This window comes from Bombus vancouverensis, chromosome 13, assembly GCF_051014615.1.
Source record: "Bombus vancouverensis nearcticus chromosome 13, iyBomVanc1_principal, whole genome shotgun sequence".
Lineage (NCBI taxonomy): Eukaryota > Metazoa > Arthropoda > Insecta > Hymenoptera > Apidae > Bombus > Bombus vancouverensis.
In genome coordinates this window covers 8,626,174-8,648,684 of record NC_134923.1, presented here as the reverse complement: position 1 = coordinate 8,648,684, position 22,511 = coordinate 8,626,174, and the positions used below count along the sequence as shown (strand labels likewise).

At 38.5% G+C, this 22,511-nt stretch overlaps 2 protein-coding genes across 7 annotated transcripts; one reads left to right on the top strand and one right to left on the bottom strand.

The window, feature by feature from the left end:
• Positions 1-1,236: 1,236 nt before the first annotated feature.
• On the top strand, positions 1,237-7,524 carry LOC117162552 (CAPA peptides). Of its 2 annotated transcripts, XM_033344416.2 has the most exons (5): positions 1,237-1,364; positions 2,173-2,214; positions 3,547-3,729; positions 5,210-5,392; positions 7,185-7,524. In XM_033344416.2, exons 1-5 carry the CDS (start codon positions 1,307-1,309, stop codon positions 7,262-7,264), a joined length of 546 nt encoding a protein of 181 aa, XP_033200307.1. In that variant the 5' UTR covers positions 1,237-1,306; the 3' UTR covers positions 7,265-7,524. The 2 variants fall into 2 exon arrangements, with proteins under 2 accessions (XP_033200307.1, XP_033200310.1); XM_033344419.2 differs by lacking the exon at positions 2,173-2,214.
• A 2,571-nt stretch (positions 7,525-10,095) lies between these two features.
• Positions 10,096-21,871, bottom strand: LOC117164486 (uncharacterized). Of its 5 annotated transcripts, none has more exons than XR_013059896.1 (4): positions 20,897-21,871; positions 19,801-20,035; positions 10,757-14,911; positions 10,096-10,679 (listed from the first exon to the last, which is right to left on the bottom strand). XR_013059896.1 is itself a non-coding variant. In XM_033347580.2 (4 exons), exon 3 carries the CDS (start codon positions 14,841-14,843, stop codon positions 12,849-12,851), a length of 1,995 nt encoding a protein of 664 aa, XP_033203471.1. In that variant the 5' UTR covers positions 14,844-14,911; positions 19,801-20,035; positions 20,897-21,871; the 3' UTR covers positions 10,096-10,959; positions 12,814-12,848. The 5 variants fall into 5 exon arrangements, 4 of the variants coding, with proteins under 4 accessions (XP_033203471.1, XP_033203460.1, XP_033203451.1 ...); XM_033347580.2 differs by having other exon boundaries at positions 10,096-10,959; positions 12,814-14,911; XM_033347569.2 differs by having other exon boundaries at positions 10,096-14,911; positions 20,695-21,871.
• Positions 21,872-22,511: the final 640 nt, after the last annotated feature.

The window sequence follows — 22,511 nt, the reverse complement described above, 5'->3', positions numbered from 1 at the left end:
AGTATTTCATTTTGGAATCCTTTTTTTTTCTCGATCAATTTACCATATTGAATTCGGTTTTTGAACATCGTGGTGGCAGAAGGGAATTCGATGAATTTGCCCGAGCCTTTGACTCTCAATGGTGCTCGTACATTACGATGTATTTTTAGTTATTAATTAACTAAATGAGAAATTTCATTTGTTTGTTCTTGTTTACAAGGACATGCTTCGGAAATGTTTTTGTATTATTAATAAAAATGTTTTTTTATCATTAACAATCGTTCAGGCAATATTTCATCTGCGATACTCCTTTGCAGGAAATTTCAATTGTACGTATGAATTTTACTCGTTTAATATCGTAACTTCGGCAATTTTTAATTCCCGGCATGGGAAATACAATTTTAAATCGCCCCATAGTGGCGAAATTCGATTGCAGAGTATTAAGAATGTTAAAATAAACGATTCGTCGAACTATTAACTGGTTTCAAATATCATCCTTAGAATTAATTACGATGGCATTCTTATCGATTGGATAAAACCCCCTCCATCTTGTCTATCTTATCCCGAGAATTCCATTTTTGACCTATAATATTACAATAGCATATTTATAATTATATGTACATTTATAACATAACACCATATACGCTAAAATATTAGGGTTAAGGATAGACAGCAGTATAAAGAAATAGTCAAGAACTATTTGTTGCGTGTAAAAGCTCAAATTTCACTAGTAACCGACATACAATATGCGCTAATATACAGTAAATCGTCGATATGTGTTACGTAAGAATTTATAACAGGCAAATCTTCGACGTCTAATTAACACTCAAACAACCAGATTTGAGTGTATAATCAAAAATGCAAAATAATATTATTTTATGCAGCGGCACCCGTTTAACCAGCACGGGTACAGACAAAAGGTAGCAATGTGCAATATATATTAGCCTACTTATCCTGTTTTCATTAAAATTTGACTTATACTCTTTTGTCCGGCCGTCGGAGTATCCTCACGTTTTATGAAGCCAGTAGGTGTCCTAATACTTACGAACAGTAGGTAGGCCGAATGTATCAGCAGAATGAAGAAACGAGGCGTCGAATCACCATACCGATCGCGTAGAGGGGCGAATGGAACGAGGCAATGTGGAAAGAGAGGGTTGAGAAGGCGACCGGGGGTTGGGCTGGCAACCCCCGTAGTCGGACGAGGCGCAAGGTATAAAATCAGACGTCGGATACCTGGGGGCATTCAGTGTCGAGCGAGATACCGTGCTCTGCTCAGTATCGCTTCATCGGATTCTGATCACCGTGTGACCGAACGATCGCCATCGCAATGAGAAATCACCTATTTGTATTCCTGGTCGTTCTAATATTTTCCACCTCTTTCAACCGTAAGTGCAGTGCCCCTTCCGGCCTCCGAGTGGACCGGAAGGGGATGCTTCTAGTATTTTCTGGGGTTCTCTTGCACAATCGTTTCTGTCGATTGACGACATCGATAAATAATAATAGCAAAATAAACTGCAATGATATCGGTGATGTTGGTAAATTGAAGAGTTACGTTTTGTAAGTCACAGTCTCTGATTTTGCATTATTAATTTTGAAAGTAGAATGATATTAACGATATGAGTAAATTGCTAACATCGATAAATTGATAAATTGTGGTTATGTAGTAGATTATGAACTTTGATTTTGCAATTCTATAATAAATTTTATGTTTCGTTACGATCAACTGTTTCAATTTAAACAATAAAAAATAAGACTTAGAACCTACAGCCCAGAAATAAATAGTTAACCTGTGGTAACAACGTAGTAATTTCTTGCAAAATTTTCTTTCATCGAAAGTTTCATCTGTTCTTTGCCTGACTATGAAACTTGTTAGTGATATTAGTTATATCAATTTAGTCATTAGTTAGTGATAGTTAGTTATATCAGTGACTCGTGATTTGTAAAATTTCATTAGTACAATTGTGCAAAGGGTCCCTGGTTTCGCGCCATCGATGGGATTCGCCATAAGACATTGCCATTATTCTTCTTCGTCTTTCAGTTTCCTACTTTTTCTTATTTGTCTGTAGCGTTTTTACGCTTCTTGACTTCTTACTTTTCTCTTACTTAAACTGGATCGTTGACGACTTAAGTAACGTTTCAAGCTTAAGTTTCTTTGAAAAGAATTTTTTGTTTGTAATTCAATTTGTTTTTTAGTCTCCCAATGTGGGCAAGGTCGGCGGTTGCAGTCTACCAAAGGCAAGACATTCTCATGAGTATCATAATTTTTTTTAATTCTTTTCAACTTTCTCTTCAGACACTTGAAAACTTGACGATTCACTTAAACAGTCTCGTTGCGTGTAGAATTCGATAATGCAATTAAACGTGTCTATCTCTGATACCAATTTCCTGTCGTTGCTTTATTAAATTTAGTCGTACTAATCAATTTTTCTATCAATTTACCTAAAATTTAGTAATGGAAACACATTTTTCTGTTTTCGATAATAACGTACTCTTATTGTTTTTAGAGTTTAGTGACGAAAATCAACTTTTCTATTCTTGATACTAATTCATCGAGATAACAATGTCCATAATACGAAAACGGTATCAATGCATAAACAAATTGCACTAGATATGTAAATATAATTCGTAACTGACGCTCTGCTTGCTTGTTTAATCATAAACTACGCAGGATATTTCATTTAATTTAGTCGTTATTTTTAATTAACCTTTTGCCAGCTTGGTCGAAATTTCTTTGAATCCAAACATTACACGACTCTGAACATTTTTATACCAGCAACGCTTCCTACTATCTTAACCTTCCCGTCCTTTTCATTTCTAATTAACCTAAAAAAAGAGAGAGAGAGATCATGTTACCCTAAAAGAGGAAAACTGAATCCTCTGACGCATTCACCAAAAAAAACTGAAACACGCCCGCTTGTAAAAATTTATTATGCAATGAAGCAGAAATATTCGTAAGATACTTCAACTAATTGGATGTCTATTCATTAAATGAAAAACAAATGTCACATTAATTACTTCCATTAAAAATATATGCTTCTATTTGTCCTAATACAAGTTGTATAATATTATTTTCAATTTTTCTTCGATTCTCGTATTTAACCATTTTAACCTACACATATATACAGGTTCACGAAAGTATTCGAACATATGTACATAGCTTCTAAGATCGTATTACGTCGTCATACGAAACATTTCGAAGTTTCATTAGCACATGTATATTATATAATACGTACTTCGCGGAGATCACAAAAGTATTTGAACAAGTAATTACTCGCTATATTGATAAATGTTAATATTCATCGGGACCATCTTTAACATTCATTACATTATACTTCAAATGATTTTTCAAGCTTTATATTAATCGTCTACTCTAAATATCTGTTTCATTACATCAATACATTTTCAGATTAATTTCAAATTTGATTATTTGTAGGAAGATTCTGTGGTAAGAGTTGGAATAATTTCGTGCGTCAGTGTAAATTTTTATTCAATTTTGTTTGCCGCCTTAATTCTTAAATGCTTATCGAGCATTTCAATTTCCGTCATCTGTTACGTAATATATTTCAGAGGGAGAGAAGTTAAAGTTGAATGACAGGCGAGCTTCTGGTCTGATGGCATATCCGAGGATCGGTCGATCCGACGTGCCGATTCCTAACCTAAATTTCAACCGTCGCCACGCCAACGAACCAGACACAGATTTCCAATTTTACAGCCCCGAGTTTGACTCCGTCTCCGACAAAGATTACGAAGGTGAAGTATCGCCAATAACATTGAAACGTGCATTCGCATGCCATCCCGCAATCCCATTTTACGTGTAATTTATCTTGCCCGGTGAAAGATGGCCAATAGCCCGCGCCATTTTGCGTGCAGAACGTTCCACTTAGAGCGTGGCAACCGGCTCCTCGTTCTTCTATTCTTCTACGTGCAATTTCGACCACCTAAAACAAAATGACGAATCGTTGTATCGTTTCGTCCGTCCGACAGATCTTTCATAACAGCCATTTTTTACAGAGGTCGCTTCATTCCATGTGCGGAGATACGAAACTGATGTTTCGAAGAAATAACGTGACAGATCCATTTTCTTTTTTTTTTTGCGATTAGGATACAATCGTAAAGAACTTTAGTTATCGATCGAAAATTGGCAAATTCGCAGCGAGAAATTAGAAATAATTATGGCTGACATTTTTATGCGTTTGTGTGAAACTTAGGGATGGAAAATAGACAGAATGTATATTATATGCAAAAGAAAGTTTATAAAATAAAACGTGTAAGAACATACAATAATCGTGCAAAATGGATTTATATTTAATTAGGGCAAAGAGTAACTATAAAATCTTTAGTATTATACGAAAGTTACTAAAGTTCATAGTATATCAATTTTACACTTTCTTTTATTCGCCACTGTATATAAAATATCCAAGGCAGAATACTCGTTATAATTTTTAGTAAGTAAAACGAGTGTCTATCGGAACGAGTTTATATCGTTTCAGCTTGCATTTGCTTGCAGTAAGATTTATTTCTTTTATAGTACCGATATCCAAATTATATCGAACAATATTGTAGTAAGGTAGATTACATTGAGCTTCACGATTCCTACGTCATGTTAATATTTAACATTTTCAGTATACGTCTATGGCGTACGTAGACTTTACGCGAATACTTTATAGTCTGTCACGCTAGGTTTATTCTACTTGATCTCGGTGTGTCTCGTTCGTTCTCTCCGCCGTACAATTCCACTTACGTGATTCAAATTTGTAGATACGATAGTTTCGATCAATAACCAAAATTCATGTGTCCTATATCTATAACTGTATCGAATATGCCGATGTTAATACACCGTGACCACGCGTTATGGATTTACTAATTTCGCTAAATATTAAAATTCGTTACAGGTCAATAATTAAATTTAGTCAATCCTAGCTTTACAATTGTGTTAGATGAATTTGTTACGCTATTAACAATCAGCTGTTCATGTTAAACTATGTTTTTTCTATACGCTAATTCTCTAGAATCTTGTAAATATGATATGTTTGGCTAATAGCAAGAATCCAGGTGCTTATCGTTTATCAATTTGAAGAGTTTGTCTTACGAGAGAATTGGTTGTAGTTGTGAGCAAAACGATCTGTGCACAACTTTGGGAAATTGAAATTTCCTTCCCTAAAGTCTAATTCAAAGGATAGAAACACACCTCGAGCTAGCGTAATCGCATAAATTACCATACAATTTGCAGACGTTCGCAATACAGCTCCCGGATCCCTTGGGAGATCGATGAACCTTAAACACGCAGACAAATTTCCAAAGGAAGCATCATGGTTGATTTCAGATCGTATCCGTTCACCCAAAGATTATCAACTTTGGCAAAAGATCGACGATGGAAGATTCGTTTATCCCGGCTCGTTGCTACTCACTCAAGGTATGAGATAACCTTCTTTACGTTAGAAAATTTTTAGGGTTTGTACCAATCGATCTTTGATCGAGTTACACAGTAAACAAACTGACCAACTTCGTTAACCCTGCAGCGTTCTCTCCAATATTTTCAACGCAATTGTATTTTTCTAACGTTAAAAAATATCTCAAGTTTGAGCAAAATGAAAAGATTGCTATCGTAATGTATTTTTTAATAATTTCTCAATGCAATTTAATGCCAGATATATCCTTGAACCTTAAAGAACACCATTGAATTATAAAAATTCGAGAATCGCAACAGGGTTGAGATCAATTATTTGATTTCCAAAGAATCAAATACAAATTGTGCATAAACGATTTTCGATCACAACCATTCTTCCACTTCGCATATTCTTCGTGTGATCTATCCATTGACTTATCGCCGTTACATTCTGTATAACTCTTGCTGTATAAATATCACAGTTTAATTATAAATATCCGATAACAGTTAACAAGGCGCCTCATCCATCGACTCAAAGAGGCTGACAACAGAAGAGTGTTTCTATAACCCAGGCCACTCGTTCACACTTTATTTCGTGCCATATAAACTGCCCATCGATTTATCACCGTTTCGTCGTGTACAGTCGGTCGGTTATGCTTGAAGCATTCGATCGTGATTCGAATTCTTTTTTTCGGGTTTCGTTGTAGAAACGTTGCCAGTGTGGGAACGTTTCGCTATTTCGATATAGCCGCGCGAAAATTCCAATCCCATTGATACGTGATCCGGGAACAAAAGCTCGAGCATTCGTCGCGAATGTTCTGTTGATGCGCGGCCCAAATGCCAATTTAATTTTTCCCCTCGTACTGATACTATTTCACTCCACCTCTCTGTCTCGCTGTCAATGGCACAGGATAACGCGTTCGTAAACGTGCATGCCAGATTTCCAAAGAATAAAACGCTGTTAATGCGTTATTTATACGGGGTGAGCGTAAAAACTCGATGAGAAGATGTTACACCTGTGATACTCTGTGAGCTAATATTAATAGACGATTTTTGGGACGAATTGCCATACTGCAAGAGAATTCAGATTTCTACGCATTTATAGAAAATTTGAAAGTCCAAAATTGCAATCCTCGTCGTACAAAAATCGTCATTTTATCGCGAATTTCATTTATGGGAAATTAAAAATTGCGAAAAGAATTGCACAGAATTCAAGTATCCAAAACGCTCTATGTATCATATATTCGATCACATTCTATAATCTAATCGAATACTCAATCTTTCTTCTCATCTGTAGCAATTAAAATGTAAGATCAATCAGTTGCTTTAGCTCCTTAAACACTGTGAAAGAAAATCACGTTAATCCTATTATCTCGAGTGAAATTTTATTTCCGTAGTTTTCAAAAATGTAAAAAATGGAATTAATCGGTTTGTCGTTATTTAGTAATAAACAAAAACTAGGCAAGTTGTCATTTATAGATTATATTATCACGGGATGATAATGTTGAAACAACATTTTCATAGGCTGAGATTTCACCACTGACCTTTAAGAGTTAAACATTCGCATCAAATTTAAAGAAATTTACACAAAAGAAAAAATAAAGAAACTTCGTTAAATTGAAGTATTACGTGATTAAATAAAATGAAAAATACTTCTTCCTATAGAGCAATTTGCTCGGTTAATATAACCAAGCCTGAAATCCGAGGTTTGTTCTTCAACAATAGGAAATCTGTTGATCCTCGACATCAACGATCGGACTATTTGCATAGAACTATATAGTCAACGACTATTTGTGTCTTCATTGTCGACTAATTTCAGATTCTCGAAACATTCAACCGAATGGTTACACGCCAAGACTTGGTCGTGAAAGGGACGTCGATCGAACTGTCTGCAAATGATCTTCGAGGATCTTCAGCTGCGACTCCATGGAACTCACGCGATTTGACCTAACCTATCTCTAACCGGTAACCAGCTACCCTCAACGATGCCAGACCTAACCTTCCTTTAATATTACCAGAAGGTTTTACAAACAACAAAACTACGAGTCGATTCTGCGTGTAACACACAACTGCGAGAAATATTGTTCGTAGAGGATTTATAGAAGATTGTTCTACATGTAAAGTGGTCCATAGAATTTTCGCTGACACACGAACGGGTAATAAAGCTGGTGAAACGATGTTTCGTTGTGAACAGATACCTTCTCCCCTCTATGAACTCGTTCCATTCCTCCTTTAAAGAATTTTCTTCCCTTCGTTGTTATCGATTTCGAATTTCCCCGTTTTCTTTTTGGAAGAACTCTTCAGTTACGACGTAATGTCTCGGTATTGTTGTTTTCGAAATTTTTGTTGAAACGAGTTGAAAAATTTCTTTTACTTTTCGTTAAGGTCCTCTATGTTACTTTATCTTTACGGGAATTGAGCAATTTAGCAGAGCGTTTGTTTGGGGAAGAGAAAATTGAACATTTGTTAATTGGAAATTTGAGGCTTTCCTTAATTAGTAGTAGTCTTCTTTTCCTTGATTTCTTGACGTTCTATATGATAACAGAAGATGACAGTAGAATATTCGACGATTTTGCTTTTTGTGATCTGTCATGTAATGGAAATAAGCTCTCTCTCTCTCTCTCTCTCTCTCTCTCATGTATTGTTAAGTTCCACTAAATATCTTTATTTTTATACCCATTATATTTTATGCATTTTGGAAAAGATTGAAAAAATTTGCAAGCTTTCATCATGTTGTTTTCTTTAATTCTTTTGATGTTATATACTGATAAAAAAGTTTCTTTACAAAGCCCCCTTTACAGCTTTAATATACAAATTAATATCGATTGTCCTTTTTTATAGCCGGCAGGCTAGAAAATAAAATAAATTACAAATTTATGTTGTTCTTCTTAAAATTTATCACATTATTCGTTTGTAATATAATCCAGAAATGAAATTTCCCTTTGATCATCGTAAGAGGCAAACAGTGCATTGAATTATTAATTAACGACGAAAGAGGATATTTCGCATCGATGTTAATCGAGTGATTAAACCCATAGGAAGGATTCTGACCAACTTTCTCTGGAAGCTTCTGGCATTTTAATGAAGTTCGTTTAATCCACGAATCACCAGGGAATCAAGTCTGGAAATAAATCCTCATATCTCGATCGATTATTCCTTTTTTTTTTTTTTGTTCTTCATCGCAACGTGAATTATGGATGAATTCGTCGACACGATTATAAAAACATATATATAACGATTGAAATATTAATTTTTATATTCAGTGGCGGAAAATACGATTGCATTTCGCGGGAATTATCATTCAGTTCGAATATTGTAATTAAAATTACAATATGCACAATATACACAATTATGCTACGGTTTTAAAACTTCGAAACCAACAACGTGTCTTTAGTCAACAATTGTATACTAAAATGTTCATTCAAAGATAAGCGTAATTTTCTTGATTTTCTGACCTTAATGTCATTTTATGTCGTTTGATGTCACGATGTTAAGGAATAGTATTTTAATGCGACAAAATCAGTTTGGTCCAAAAGTTCGAAAACTAAGACTCTTAAAAACAGCTTCTAAGCTGATGAAATTTTACAGAAAGGTACGAGTTTTGATATTATGACCACAATTATTTGTAGATTGATTATGAAAATGCCGAATTCAGCTGAATTTTTAAATCGTCCTCCTACAAGATAAAAAAGACACGAGTTATCGTGTTCTTTTTTCTGTAGTCCGTATACAGAGGTAACAAGTTGTATCATAAGGTTCCTCGTCTAGCGGTAATTATCACCGAATACGAGTATTAAGCCAATTTATGTCTATTCGAATCGAAACTATTCACCGATGCTGTGTATATTTAGTGGATACAATGCAACGATTTAGCAAACAATGCACGTATTACTATCGATGCAAGTTCAGATTTCTAATTTCTGCGGGTCGAATGCAACGAGCGGAGAACGATTACGATCGCCCTCGTCGATTCGGCCTGTTCGGAATTTCGTTTAATCTCCGGAATACCGCAGTAATGCGGCTACCATCGGCCATTCTGCTAATAATTGCCTTCATTAATTAAAGAGGTTCCTACCAGTTTTAAGGAAATCTAAATAAATGTCTTACTTATATATTCTGGGATTCCAAATAAATATTCTTTGCTTATCGAGCGAATGTCTTATTCTTTCAATTTAGAATTATAAAAATAATTTACGTAAGACGTATTTAAACTATCGTTCGTACTAAAACTATTTGAAAGTAAATTAATTCAGAATGGAAAGTAAATGTTCTATTGACTTCGATTGGATAAATATTCTACCCATATAAATGGAATCTTCAATTTTGTCTTGACGATTTGCTATTAGACTTTTTAATTAAATAAGGTTAGACTTGAACGAGTACATAAATTAAATCATTTAATTAGATATTTAGATTTTTATATTATATTCTAGAACAGGTATAGCGTACTTAAACAATAAGGGGTGAACGTTAAAATTTCAAAGAAAGAGATTTACGAACCATCAAAAATCAATTAGAATTTCCAGACTAACTTTTTGAACTTTATTTTCTCCTCGAAAAAAATGTACACCACTTGAACCTTAACCTTCGCCCTCTGTCAACCTCTTCCTTCGCTGACGATTTTTCAATCCCCCCAACATTTTGCCCAAAAGATAACAATTCTTGTTTAGGTTCGATCGATCAGATCGATTGTTCGTCGGAATAAGTGAGAACAATAATTCGATGATGTGTAAAATTCAATCGTTTTATTTAATTGACAAAGTGTTCATAATTGGCGGCGACACGGCACGCGCCCGCCACGCTATTAAATACGTGTACTGCGATAACAAATATGTACAGTTGATGGAGTCGAAACAGTACAATTAGAAATTAAATCATTAGGCAGTTAAAACGATAATGTGGCCATACTCAGGGCCGTATTATGGAAGAACTTGTAAATCCTTAAAAATCCGATCTTGGAAATTTCGGGTCTTTAAATTTTTGACAATTGAATCTTTGATTCCTAAAGTCTCTGAAAATATAATACACTGAATAGGTTACAAAAGCCATTTGTGAGTTACATTTTCACTCTAAATTCTTATTAATGTAAATTATTGATGTAAGCTTTAATGGCTGACCAATTTTACGAGGCCACTATATCGATTCCACCAACACTGCACACGTAGAGTACGTAACAAACTAGTGATACACCTCGAGAATGATTAGGGGAGATAACGTTACTTCGTTCTCTGCATCCACTGAGGATAACCTCGTTCCTCCTCGTCTTCTTTTTTCTGTCCCTTTTTTCTTCGTCCTTTCCTTTGTCTTCGTATTCCTTTTTTTTTTTTTATTTTCATTAGTTATTTACAAACCACTGGAATCCGTGGATATTGGCAACTAGAAGAAACTTACGTCCTAAAACGATCACACACGCACTCGTCATTGTACACGCTTCCTCTGCGAGCAGCCATTGTACGCCGACCAAGCATGCAAGCCAGTTAGACAAGCGAACATACAGACACGAGGGGGCTCGTCTTAGAAACTGCACGTGTCCAGTTGATTGTATCCATGGGTTGAGGAACGTTGACGCAAGTCGATGGTTCCGTGGAATATAGCTGAAAATTGGAAAGGAGATTGCTTTCTTAAGCTGTTCATAGGAGTTTTAAGAGGTTAGGAATGACGCAGTAGTATATATGAATTACTGACACGTTTAGGAACTGGATAAAATTGTTTCTATGATAGCAGTTTGAGAAAGTCGGTGGTTTGGTTTAGTGGAATATATCTGAAAATCGAAAAAGGAGATTAATGTATCTGTCAGAGGAATTTGATGAAATTTTCGAGAAGTGGAGAAGTTAGGTTAATACTAAGGAACGAAGCGAACGACAGTGAATTTTGATGTAACAGGTGCTTAAGGGAATAGAGAATACATAATCAACAATCCTTTTAACAGTTAGGGTTACGGAAGGGTAGTCAAAATTAAACAAATTAATATTATATTTTTCGAATATAATGTGCCTTGAAGTTACATTATGTCAAACTCTTTGATAGTTTATCAGATATTTCACAGTTTTTAAATGATCAAAGACTAGATTAAGAGAAACTTCTTTTTGAAATTAAAATATTGATAAAAATAATCTGAAAAGTCTGAACAAGAAACGAAGAAAGATAAGAGTTAATGATGTTTTGAATGGTAATTATCGGCGTTATAAATAAAGAAACTGATTCACTGTGTAACTTAAACATTCTCAAAGAATAAAATATCAATTAATGAAAATATGGATGAACGAGGAGCTAGATGGAAAGTAAATAACCGCAGCACTCTATTGGAAGCACTATAATTGCTACCCATTGAACTGAAATCATAAATATATTATATACACCGAACGAATAGATTGCTGGATGAAGTTCTTAAAATTATGCACAGCGAGCTTCTAAAACGGTCAACATCGAAAAATATCGGGTCGACTATACAATGTGTGTATGTTCGTTATAAAAAGTCACAAGTCTTACGAGTTCTAGCATCAGAAATCACTTTAGCTTTCTGTATTTTCGTTTCTGATACTTGAGCAAACGAACGAGTTTAATCTTTATTTCCTTTTTCTTTCGAGCTATTTACAAAAATGAACCGTCCTCTTTGGCGCAAAAAGCATTTCATTCATCGGCGAGAAAGGTCGATAATAAATTCCAAATGGCGAACGTTGATTTATTGGCACTAACGTTGATCAGCGGCGCTAGTGTTGCCAACTTAGTGAATAGTAAAGGGAACGTGCAGTTTCGAGACTCAACGTCTTACGTAATCGAATAGGTTGTTGGACAGACATAACTGTGTTTATACTACTTTCGATAACCTCCGGACGTCTTTTTAAATATACCAACGAGATACAAACTTTCTAGGTCCCTGTATGCATACAACCTTAATCAATGTACGCTCGAGGAGTGATTTTTCGGATGATTTAAAAATGTGAGCCATTCGCTTACCAAGTGATGATAACAATTGTTAACTTACGTGTATATTACATCAATCACGGTATAAGTACAAGAGATACAAAAGTGTCCTTTCTATTTTTCCCTTAATTTACATTTGGCAACAGGATTATTGGTCTTCTGGCTTTTCATAAAGATCCATTAACAGTTTGAAAAATCAACAAATTGAATGACAAATAACGCAACACAGATATCACAAGTGAACAAAAATGAAATTATCAAAAGTACAACGGTCACCACGCATCATCTCAATTTCTTGTGTTATACAATTCCTACATGGAAACAACACACTCGCCAGTGTTTCACCTGGTAGGCCCACGGCTCACCGTATAAAATGCAGATACGTGTGGAGTACTATCAACGACAAACACAACGAACGAGATCGACGGGGAAGAGGACGCGCGTGACTGAACATGATGGTGGTTTGTTTTTTCGGATTGAGGGGGGAAAAAAGCGACGGACGAGCTTTGAACAATTATACCGACTATTTGCTCGAAAGCCGGCCGCACGAGGACATCCCTCATAGGGATACAAACTCGTGTGGCGGTTGTATGATTCGAGGTGGCGGCGGCGGTGATAATCGCAGGTCCGCGTCCGTTAGCGAGAACGCGGAACTCCCGTTGGCCGTTACGCGGGGCCCCATATTGTCGTAAGGCGAACAGAGGTCGCTGGATCGCAGCGCTCGTCGCGGCAGCGTCGCGAAGCTAGACACGCTGCTGGCCGCCGGAAGAGCGGAAGTCGTTTTGTTCACCACACCGCTAGTGCCATGAACAGGAATGTCCAAAAGATCGGGGTAACAACGATCGGAAGAATCCTGGGGCATTGACACGGAGATAAAGATGTTCCCGAAGATTCCAGCTGGTAGCACGCCACTAGTGAATTCTGGTGGCGGTGGTGGGAACATGGCGGCGCACGGTACAGCTCTCATAGCGGTCACGGAGCCACTGCTCACCTCTGGACGTAGTCTCTCTACGGTAACAGTGGCAGCGCTCATGGGGTCGCAAATGGACCCTCTCTCTGCCAGTTCCAGGTCACCCGTGCTACAAGCTTCCACTATACTGCCGTGACCACTGCCTCGATCGTTGCTATTTCCAGGTGTCGTGGTAGTCACAGACAGATCTAGAAGCTTCTTCTCCTGGTCACCGAAACTAGTGCTCCCCTGAAGCTTCACCTTTTCTCGAGCACGCTGTCGTCGAGTACCACCACACACGCACAAAGCCAACAGAACCGCAGAAATGGAAGCACACAACGCAGCAGCTCCTCCACCGGCCAAACTCACCCAGAGCAACCAGTTATCGCTCTGAGAGAGTGTGGGTGCCGTGTACACCCGCGGAATAGCGACACTGACGGTATCCCTGGCCAGACCGGCGATATTTTTGGCAAAACAAGAGTATTCCCCGGCGTCACCATCACTGGCATTGTAGACGGTCAAGTTGTTCCACCTATCGGTGAGTCTACTGGACGATGGGACTCGCTCGTTGTAGGCCATATCGACGTCAGATGTCGCGTAGGCCACGTAGGTTCCCGAATAAGTCTGTTCGGTTAATTTGGTCGCGTTTACTGGACCTCCATTTAATTGCCACCAAACTTCAGGCTCTGGATCCCCCGTGGCTAGGCAGGCCAGGCTCAGGTTTCCATTAGTCTCTTCCTGAATACTACTGGCCAACACGAACACTTCAGGCTCACAGGCGAACTCTGCTGGCTTCACATCTTCCCACTTGCGACCTTCCAGTCTCATCGGTGACGAACACACTTGAGGCACGGAGTACAGTTTGCTAGGTCTGCTAGGGATCAGCCAGATTCGGAAATCTCTAAGTCTGCAATCGCAACTCCACTGGTTACCATCTAGTGTTAGAGTTTTCAAACGTGGCAAACTTGATATCACCGATACATCCAGATACTCCAATTCGTTGTGGTCTAACCTCAATGACTCTAGACCGGTCAGATGGACAAATGCTTCTCCATGAATCTCGGATAAGGAGCATCTCTGCAATTCCAAGTTCCTCAGATGTTGCAGAATCGGGAACTGGTGGCTTCTCAGCTTGCCCAATGGATTCCCGCTTAAGATCAGGATCCTCAGTCTTTCGTTGCCCAGAAAAGTGTCTGGTTCCAGCATCTCCACGTGATTATCGGAGAGATCGATTTCTACTAAGATCCTCATGTCTCTGAAAGAGTCCGCGTGGATTTTATAAATTCCAGCGTTCCTCAGGAAGACCCTCTGCAGATTCACTAGGCCGGAACGTTTAAAGATCTCTGACTGCAACGCGGGAATTTTGTTTCCAGACAGGTCGAGGACCTGCATGTCAGGGTCCAAATTGGCGGGGAGCGAGGTTAGGCTAGCATTGTAGCATAGGGCGGATTTTTTGCCGGATGTCCACTTACAACGGCACGTAGCAGGACAGTCGGTCCAATCCGGGAACGCGACCGCTTTAGAGAGCAACGCGAATGTGCTGAGCAGAATGAAGAGGGCCAGCAGAATGCGCCCTCGCAGAGGGTGGTGCATTGCCCCTATCATGCCACTGTCCGTTTCTCTTTGGCTGCTGCTAGTCGTCCCTGTGGATTCTTCCTCCGTCTATTAGAGATCTGAAAACAGATGAGATTTTATGAAAAATTGCTTCAACCACGATTTTCTCTTGGGTTAATCGCCTACCCCTCTGTTCATTAGGAAACATTCTGGTTTTGTATAAGACATGATAATTGAAAAAAATATTTTTGACATTTCTAACAATTATTATTTCAATTAATTATAACATTCTGACAGATCTGACAGATCAATCTTTTTGTGCTATTATGCTCTTACTAGTACAGCTTTAGATAGGACCAATATTTTTGACCAGATCACTTATTAACCAATATGATTCTAAAAGTTATAGTATAAGTAGAGCGCAATGGAACCGAAAGACACGTAACAAACTGCAGATTTTGTTACCTTTCGCGAGTCGAACTTTTCTTCGCATGTACCGAGTGACCCATTTTAATTGTTACCCAGAGCAATACACGTTCTCGAAACTTTTCAACTAGTGACCGATTTCTGCGTACTGATAACTCTTCCTATCTATATTCATTCTTTACGTATGTAATAATGCAACGTTGAATTTAAGTGACAGCGTTCGAATTTATTATTTGCCCCCGTATGCCTGCGTCATTTTCTAAAGGTCATTGTATAATCGATATACATGATGGATATATTTCGGAAATGGCATCATATCCGTCGAATATATTATACCTTGTTGAAAAAGTGGATACATGGGGAATTGAAGGTTTAGGGGAGCAACAGAATATTAAAGACGGTTAGCCGGAAATGTAGGTAGGGGTCTCTGGGGACCCTTATTGTATCGATTCCAATAACAAGAAAATTGTATATAAACGGTACTTTTCTATTGCATAAATGTCATTGTTATCTTTAAACCAATAGAAATAGTATATATGATACACTTCATTCTGTGTGTAGTTATAGTTTCGATTTAATAATAATAGTTCAGTAGTGAAACCAGATCTATCGAACGAAACTCTAATCACACAAATTGCAACATTCGCTATACAAATAAACAAACGAGATCTCGAGAACTTCTTTTTTAATTTATAGCATACTCAATCTTTCGTAAACAAGAGGACTTTTGTGGAAAAACATCAAATTTCTCTCATAAATTGAAATAGGTCAGTCCCTAGACTGTGTGCATATGGACAATACGAAAACAAGGCACGAACGCGCGGTTCCTTTTGCAATATGTCCGCATTATTCTGCGTCCCGAAACATTTTCTCTAGAACACTTAAAAAACAACTTTGAACCTGTTGACTCTAACGCGAAACAGACCGAACGGGACTCTTCAGGAGAAGAAAAAACGGTGGGCAGGGGGAAAGAGAGTGCTCTGATATTTCTATTCATCTTCATCGTCCCCTGTTTTTTTGCTTGCACGAGAACAAGAAGGCCAATTAACGAACTCGATCCGTTTCTCCTCTCCTTCTTTTTTTCTTCTCCGCGTAAAACGGCGAAAAAAAGGAAACGTGACGTTATAAAGAAAATAATCGAGGGGAAGAAAAAGACCTGTCGATTACAAGGAGTGAAAAAGACTTTGAGAATGAACGACACTGTCGCATAATGCTGGAACGATCGAACGCTACGCGACACACGTTGAATATGCTTCGAATCGCGCGCGCGTAGCATATAGAGCGTTTCAGAAAGGTGTTTTAAAGAAAGAGGTTAAGGAAGTGATTCCTTGCGAAGGAAGAAGATAAAAGCGAAGAATAAAGTTTTTGCATACAAAGCTTCAGCAGTTTTTGCAGGAAATGACTTTAAAAATTTGTAAAATATATGTACAGTGAGTTACAAAATTATTCATGAAGTTTGAAATTTGTGAGAAGTTTTATACGTAATAAGACTATGTAAAAGACTTTCCAACACTTTTTCTTATAGCAAAAAGCAAAAGTTGAAAGAAGTGATTTTTTGTGAAAAAAGATCAGATAAAAATATAGCGTAATATTTTTCGATATACTACGAAGGAATAAGCAGAGTACTTCACAACATCGCTTAGAATTTTCCAAATATCCGAATTACATTTTTCAGGAATGTTTGAAATTTAATAGTAAAAAAATGTGTTCTTCTTCAAACTGTTACGTTAATTTTCAAAATTTTACGTTACACCGTTGATAATAGATTCTAGTTTATGAAACGACAGGAATTTTTTATTTTAAAGGTTCCAGTTCTCGCCAGTAATAACGATCAATCATCAGTATTCTACTAGAAGTGATTTCAAACATAGGCAATAACTTTGCCTTTTTAAAGATTTCTCTTTAAAGAAGAACGTAAAGTGGAGCTAAAAGCTATATTAATATTATCCACGAAAATTTGTACCTTTTATTTCGTAACTATTTATGAAAAAATACCCAAAATTTACATATCTTTAGATGCCTCAAGATGATATATCCTCTTCAATATGAAATGAAATCATATTATTTGCATATATGAATACTATTCCTGTGTGTCACGAAGTGAGTCGTTAGTGCTAACAGGCCGTACATAAAATTACACGTGATAATTTCTGGATTAACACGCTCTCTGCGAGGCTGTCCGCTCGTTAGAGAGAAACGGTCGCTACTTAACGCGTTATTGTGCGCCATTGCTCGAACAACACTCGCATTTGTCAGACTAGCCCGGCCTTAATGCCCAGTCGCCGAAATGTGACCAATTAAAACTCGTTACCGTTGTTCGTTCGTCAATGACGCTAATTGTAGTCGATTTAGGAACGTTTAAACTTTAAAGAACGATCCCCCTCGCTATAGTCTCGATTGAAGTCGTTAGTCGTTCAAGGCCATTTCCCCCACCACTATTCATTACGCAGGAGAGTCAGTTTTATGTTTCTATCAAGTTTCACTTTTTAATTTATATAACGAACCTGTAAGAAACATTTTTTGATTCTTTCATCTATTTTTTATGAAAAAATATGTAATCACTTAACACACATGCTGTGATGTATGATCGATTTGTTAAAAGAGTGACACAGTTAGGAAGAGATTTTTGAAAAAATTAATTTCAAATATAATTTGAATATAACCAAAAATGTACAGAGAAAAGTGTAAAGTAAAAAGAGCGATTTAAGTTTGTTGAATTCTACTTAATATTCTTTATCAAGCTCTAACGTAGTTAAGAAAGGAAAAAGTGACCTAAAAATCGCTATGGAAATAAAGTATTTTCGAAACGTCTGCTATCGTTACGCATTACCCACACAACAGAGGAAAAGTTATGTTAAAAAATCATTTTCATCGCTCGTTACGATATATTATACGAAAATTTCGTTATTTTCATTAATAAACGGAAGAGAAAAATTGGTACGTTAATCTAATTCATTAAATTACTGTAATATTTACAGTATTTTAATGAGCTGTAGCTTGAGTTATATTACGCAAGAAATTACTGTCACATAATGGAATTTTCTCTTTTAAATTCCCAACCCCTTTGAGCTCCAATTAATAAATAGATTCAGATGACTTATTTTACCTAGCAACAAATTGCGTAAACCGTACGTAATACGAAGAACACTCTATATATCCCCGTTAGAAATGAAATATCCTAAAGAATTAAAGTATTAAGACATAACAGGTTGGAACTTAATTTTCGAATAACTCGAACACGAAATGATGAACGGCTCGTGACGCGTCGTGAAATGGCACATCTGATAGATACTTAATCGTTCACATCAGGAACACAGGCGGTTAATTTATTTACACGATTATGAATATTAATGCGGTTGCAATTGAAATGGAAATTTCCTCATAAGTGTTCAACGGAGTGTTTTAAACGTTGTTCGGTTCGATACTTCCCTCGGCAAGCACGAGCCAAGTTGTTGGTCGAAAAAGCGAATGGAATTAAGGGGGCAAGCTTGCCTGATAAAACGATATCAATGAATCATTCGCGAAATCCCGGGACTCTCATCTTTTATTACCTGCACATGTTGCTCGTAAAACGCGTTCGAACATTAGCCGCTACGTTAAAATGGAAACATCGTGTTGCGTGGAATTTGTCCCAACAAATTTCCAAACTTCCGTCCCGTCGAGAGTTCGAACAAACCTGTTCTTGAAACTCTAGGACGCGACGTCTCAGAAACAACTGTACAGGACACTCGTCACCGACAAGAATTTACTATACTTCTACCCGTAATGGTCACTCAGATTGTCGATATCAGACGTAGTAGATGTCCTTAACAGTCTATTGGTAGTTTTAGATTATATGAGTGAGTGAAATAGTATTTTAGGTTACATTTCAGTTACATTATTCAATAGTAGAGAGTTCACGACAGCGTCTGCCACGAAGATACTGAAAATATTTTCTCGTAAATAACATGACGGTATAACCTATTATCTTGTTGAAGTAACTACTTTTTCGTAATTAGTTCAAGTGTATCAAGTTTCACACCATCTAGTTTGTTTCATATGACTACAAAAACTTGATGCTGAACAAAATGTATATGGAGTCTGGTAAACAAAACGTTTCATCGGAAAATAAGAGTATGCGCAAATACTTTTTTGTGGCCACTGTACACGTTGTGACGTCCAAAAGGAAGCTTACATGTAATCCTATGCCTTAGAATACACAAGTGTATAGTATAGAAAAAATGCTGTTTTACTTATACTCATACACTCGTAGTGTCAATTTTAAACATTCTTTTGTCCATCGCGGTATAGCTTCACGCACAAAAGTTAAAAACAAAGAAAGAAAAGAAACATACATGCATACGCAATAAAAAAAGAGAAGAAAGAATACTTGATTTAGAAGAAATGATACACGAGGGAGAATATGCAGGAGGATGATCCGGCATAAGTAAAACGGCAGACACCGAGACGCATGGTGTAGTTTGTATCATGCCATTCGATCATGTCCAAGGGAAAGCTAGGTATCTTTCTCTTTCTCATTCTTTCTTGTCCTTTCGCCCTCCTTTTTTCTCCCTCTGTCTAACGATGCTCGGCTTATTCTTACTTGAGCGTCTCCTTTGGCCGCCACTAAGCATGCCGTCTGCGAATCTGAATGGGGCCGTCATGCCTGCGTGGACGCTTCCATTGTTTCTCAGGGGCTTTCATTTCGCCGACGGTCCTCCTTCGGGCATCACAAAGCCATTGTTGCCCGGGACTTCTTAGATTTCATTCTGATTAAGCCGCGCTGAGCGTGCACGCTGGCCCACTTTTCCAATTACAACCCCAGCCCCAGGATTAATCTGCAACAAAAACAATATCCACCTCCTGCAACATATTACGCTTTTAGGAAAAAAAAAATGAATACATCGTTTAATTTAAAAACATACTACTTAATTTGTTAATGCATTATAGTAATTTAAGAGGAAGATAAAGTTCAATGTGCGAAGTTGCATTTGCTGTTGAAATTTGCTATTTGTTTTTTTAGCTACACAAAATGTATATAGTCATATATGGTATTTTGCGAGACAAAGGGGAATCTTGAAGCGTTATGAGAAGCAGAAATTCCACAGGCATGTTCCGACATCGAGCCGCTTCCGGCCGCGCGCACTAAGGCATATTAATTGCTGACGTACGCTAATGGTATGCCCGCGTAATACGCCGCGAAATTTATATCGATCATAAATTAGTCAGAAAGTCGCTTGGGAGCCGGCCAATAACTCTCAATATTGCGAAATTTTCGATAGAAAGTCGTTGAACCAGAGACAGAGTAGCAACAACCTGATAGACACCGATAGACCAACAGCAACAGTCAAATTCTTTATAAATGTTATGAGAATCAATTATATACGTATAAAAAAAAGGGAATAATCCTTAGAATCTATACAGTAATGACTAGAACGTGTACAAGACTTTATATGTAACGTAAAATACTTGAAAAGGAAATTGGTGTGTATCGTACAAGCAAGAAGTTCTGTAGTTAGGTTGACACAGGTTCGTTAAGAGGCAAGGGGCGGGCAGGCTGTGGTTCGACGCTCGATTCGACGCTCGATTACTCGAATCGACTGTGCCACGGTCCTCGCGGTGTCGTGTACGTGTCACTCGACTCCCCCGAGCGAGCTTTTGAGTGCATCGACCGCGGCAAATTCGCTTATACCACGTACTTGCATGAGAATCTGCGGACTCGACGAAAAATCCGTACGTTCCTCGCGGCCTGTTCTGACCAATCGCGTCGCCGCTCGCAGCCTCGTTGAAAAATTAAACACGAGAGAGCACACTGTACACTACTGTGTCCATCTCTCCTTATTTCATCTTCCACTTCTCTTTCTTCTTGATGCTTTCTTCTATTCTCGTCCTTTTTACCAGTCTCGTCCTTCCGTTTATACGTACGTATGCTTCTTCCAAACGAGAGGTTGTCCAATCGGTCAAAACCTCTTTTCTATTTAGATGTAAATTTGACGATGGTTAGCACCGAACAGAATTAGTCACATAAATGTGGTCAAACACTGATCACGCGAACAGACACATTGCGGGTAATTGATTGATTGAACGAACAAACGAAGCCCGCAGAAAAGAGTGGAAACGGACCGACAGACAGCACGGTGCACTTGTCAGCTTCCTCTCCACGCGTAGTCTCGCGGCGCGTGAACGTGTATTCGCCCGTTCTCACGAGAGGACACCCCCCACCTGGTCCGCGAGGTCGTCGACTGGCATCGACGAGCTCTTTTCTATTATCCTCTTGGCCGATCAATCAATTCGGTCGCGCGAGACCTTTCGCGGATAAGGTCGAGCCACCACCTCATCGGTCCACCGTAATTGTTCCTTGGTTAGCCCCGAATCTCGTGAGGGATGCTACTCTTACAGATCGAGTGCTGCGACCGCGCCACGCCATCGAAGATCTTCATCCCCCGAGCTGGCCAAGTTTTCGCTACGGCACACGAGAGGCGATCCCACGCACACGTACTACACATACAGGGAGAGGAAAGGCACACCGTACGCACGATTTAAATTTACGCACTAGAAAATTTACGGGAGAGCACGTTTCCTTCCGACCACGCACACTTCTGGGATCGCGAAATCCCCGCGATTCCGTGCCACGCACACGCCACACGAAACCCGCAGATTTGCCGCAGAGGCCAGCGACACGGTGCCTCCGTATCCCCGTGTCTGTTCCTCTCGCTTCCCCCTCCCCCGCCGTTCCAACCCCTCCCCAGCAATGAAATTCCCCCTCTCCTTCCTCGCCCATCATGGTGGCGCGGTCGTTTCACCCGCCCTCTCGTTCCCTCATTACCCATAGCTGTCCCTTTTTGGCTCCCTTGCCGCATAGCCATCCGCCGGCAGCACCGTCGAATTCTGGTTCAATGAAACCCATTCTCTCCGCACGAACGCCCTCTTTGGTTCTAGGGAATCTTTCAACCCCCTTTCCGTTCGAGATCGTCGCTACACCCAGTAAGCGTTCGCTAAGCCAGTTCGATCAGTATTACGCTTTTCGTCAGTTGTGTTTTGCGAGGGTAATATGGCGAGGATTGGTGAACACGTTCCATGGTTTCTAACCTAGAAATCGGAATACGTTGGGAAGGTTCGCTGGGAGCCAATGAGAAACAGTGATGGAACTAGGATATTTTTTGAGTCACGAAGTTTATTTCTCTATTGTTGGTTCGACTTACCTCTTTTTACGTAGTAGATCTCTAATTTATCGGTTTGCGTGTGAGACACGAGTAGTAACTTGAAGGTTTCAGCCGGCGCCGTAGAGATAGCACCGCAGTGGCGCTACAGTGT

Excerpts from the sequence above, each read along its gene's own strand:
- LOC117162552 (XM_033344416.2), top strand. The coding sequence starts at position 1,307 with ATGAGAAATCACCTATTTGTATTCCTGGTCGTTCTAATATTTTCCACC. Across the intron at positions 2,215-3,546 it reads GCGGTTGCAGTCTACCAAAG|AGGGAGAGAAGTTAAAGTTG; the intron begins GCAAGACATTCT and ends AATATATTTCAG. Across the intron at positions 5,393-7,184 it reads CTCGTTGCTACTCACTCAAG|ATTCTCGAAACATTCAACCG; the intron begins GTATGAGATAAC and ends GACTAATTTCAG.
- LOC117164486 (XM_033347569.2), bottom strand. The coding sequence starts at position 14,843 with ATGATAGGGGCAATGCACCACCCTCTGCGAGGGCGCATTCTGCTGGCC.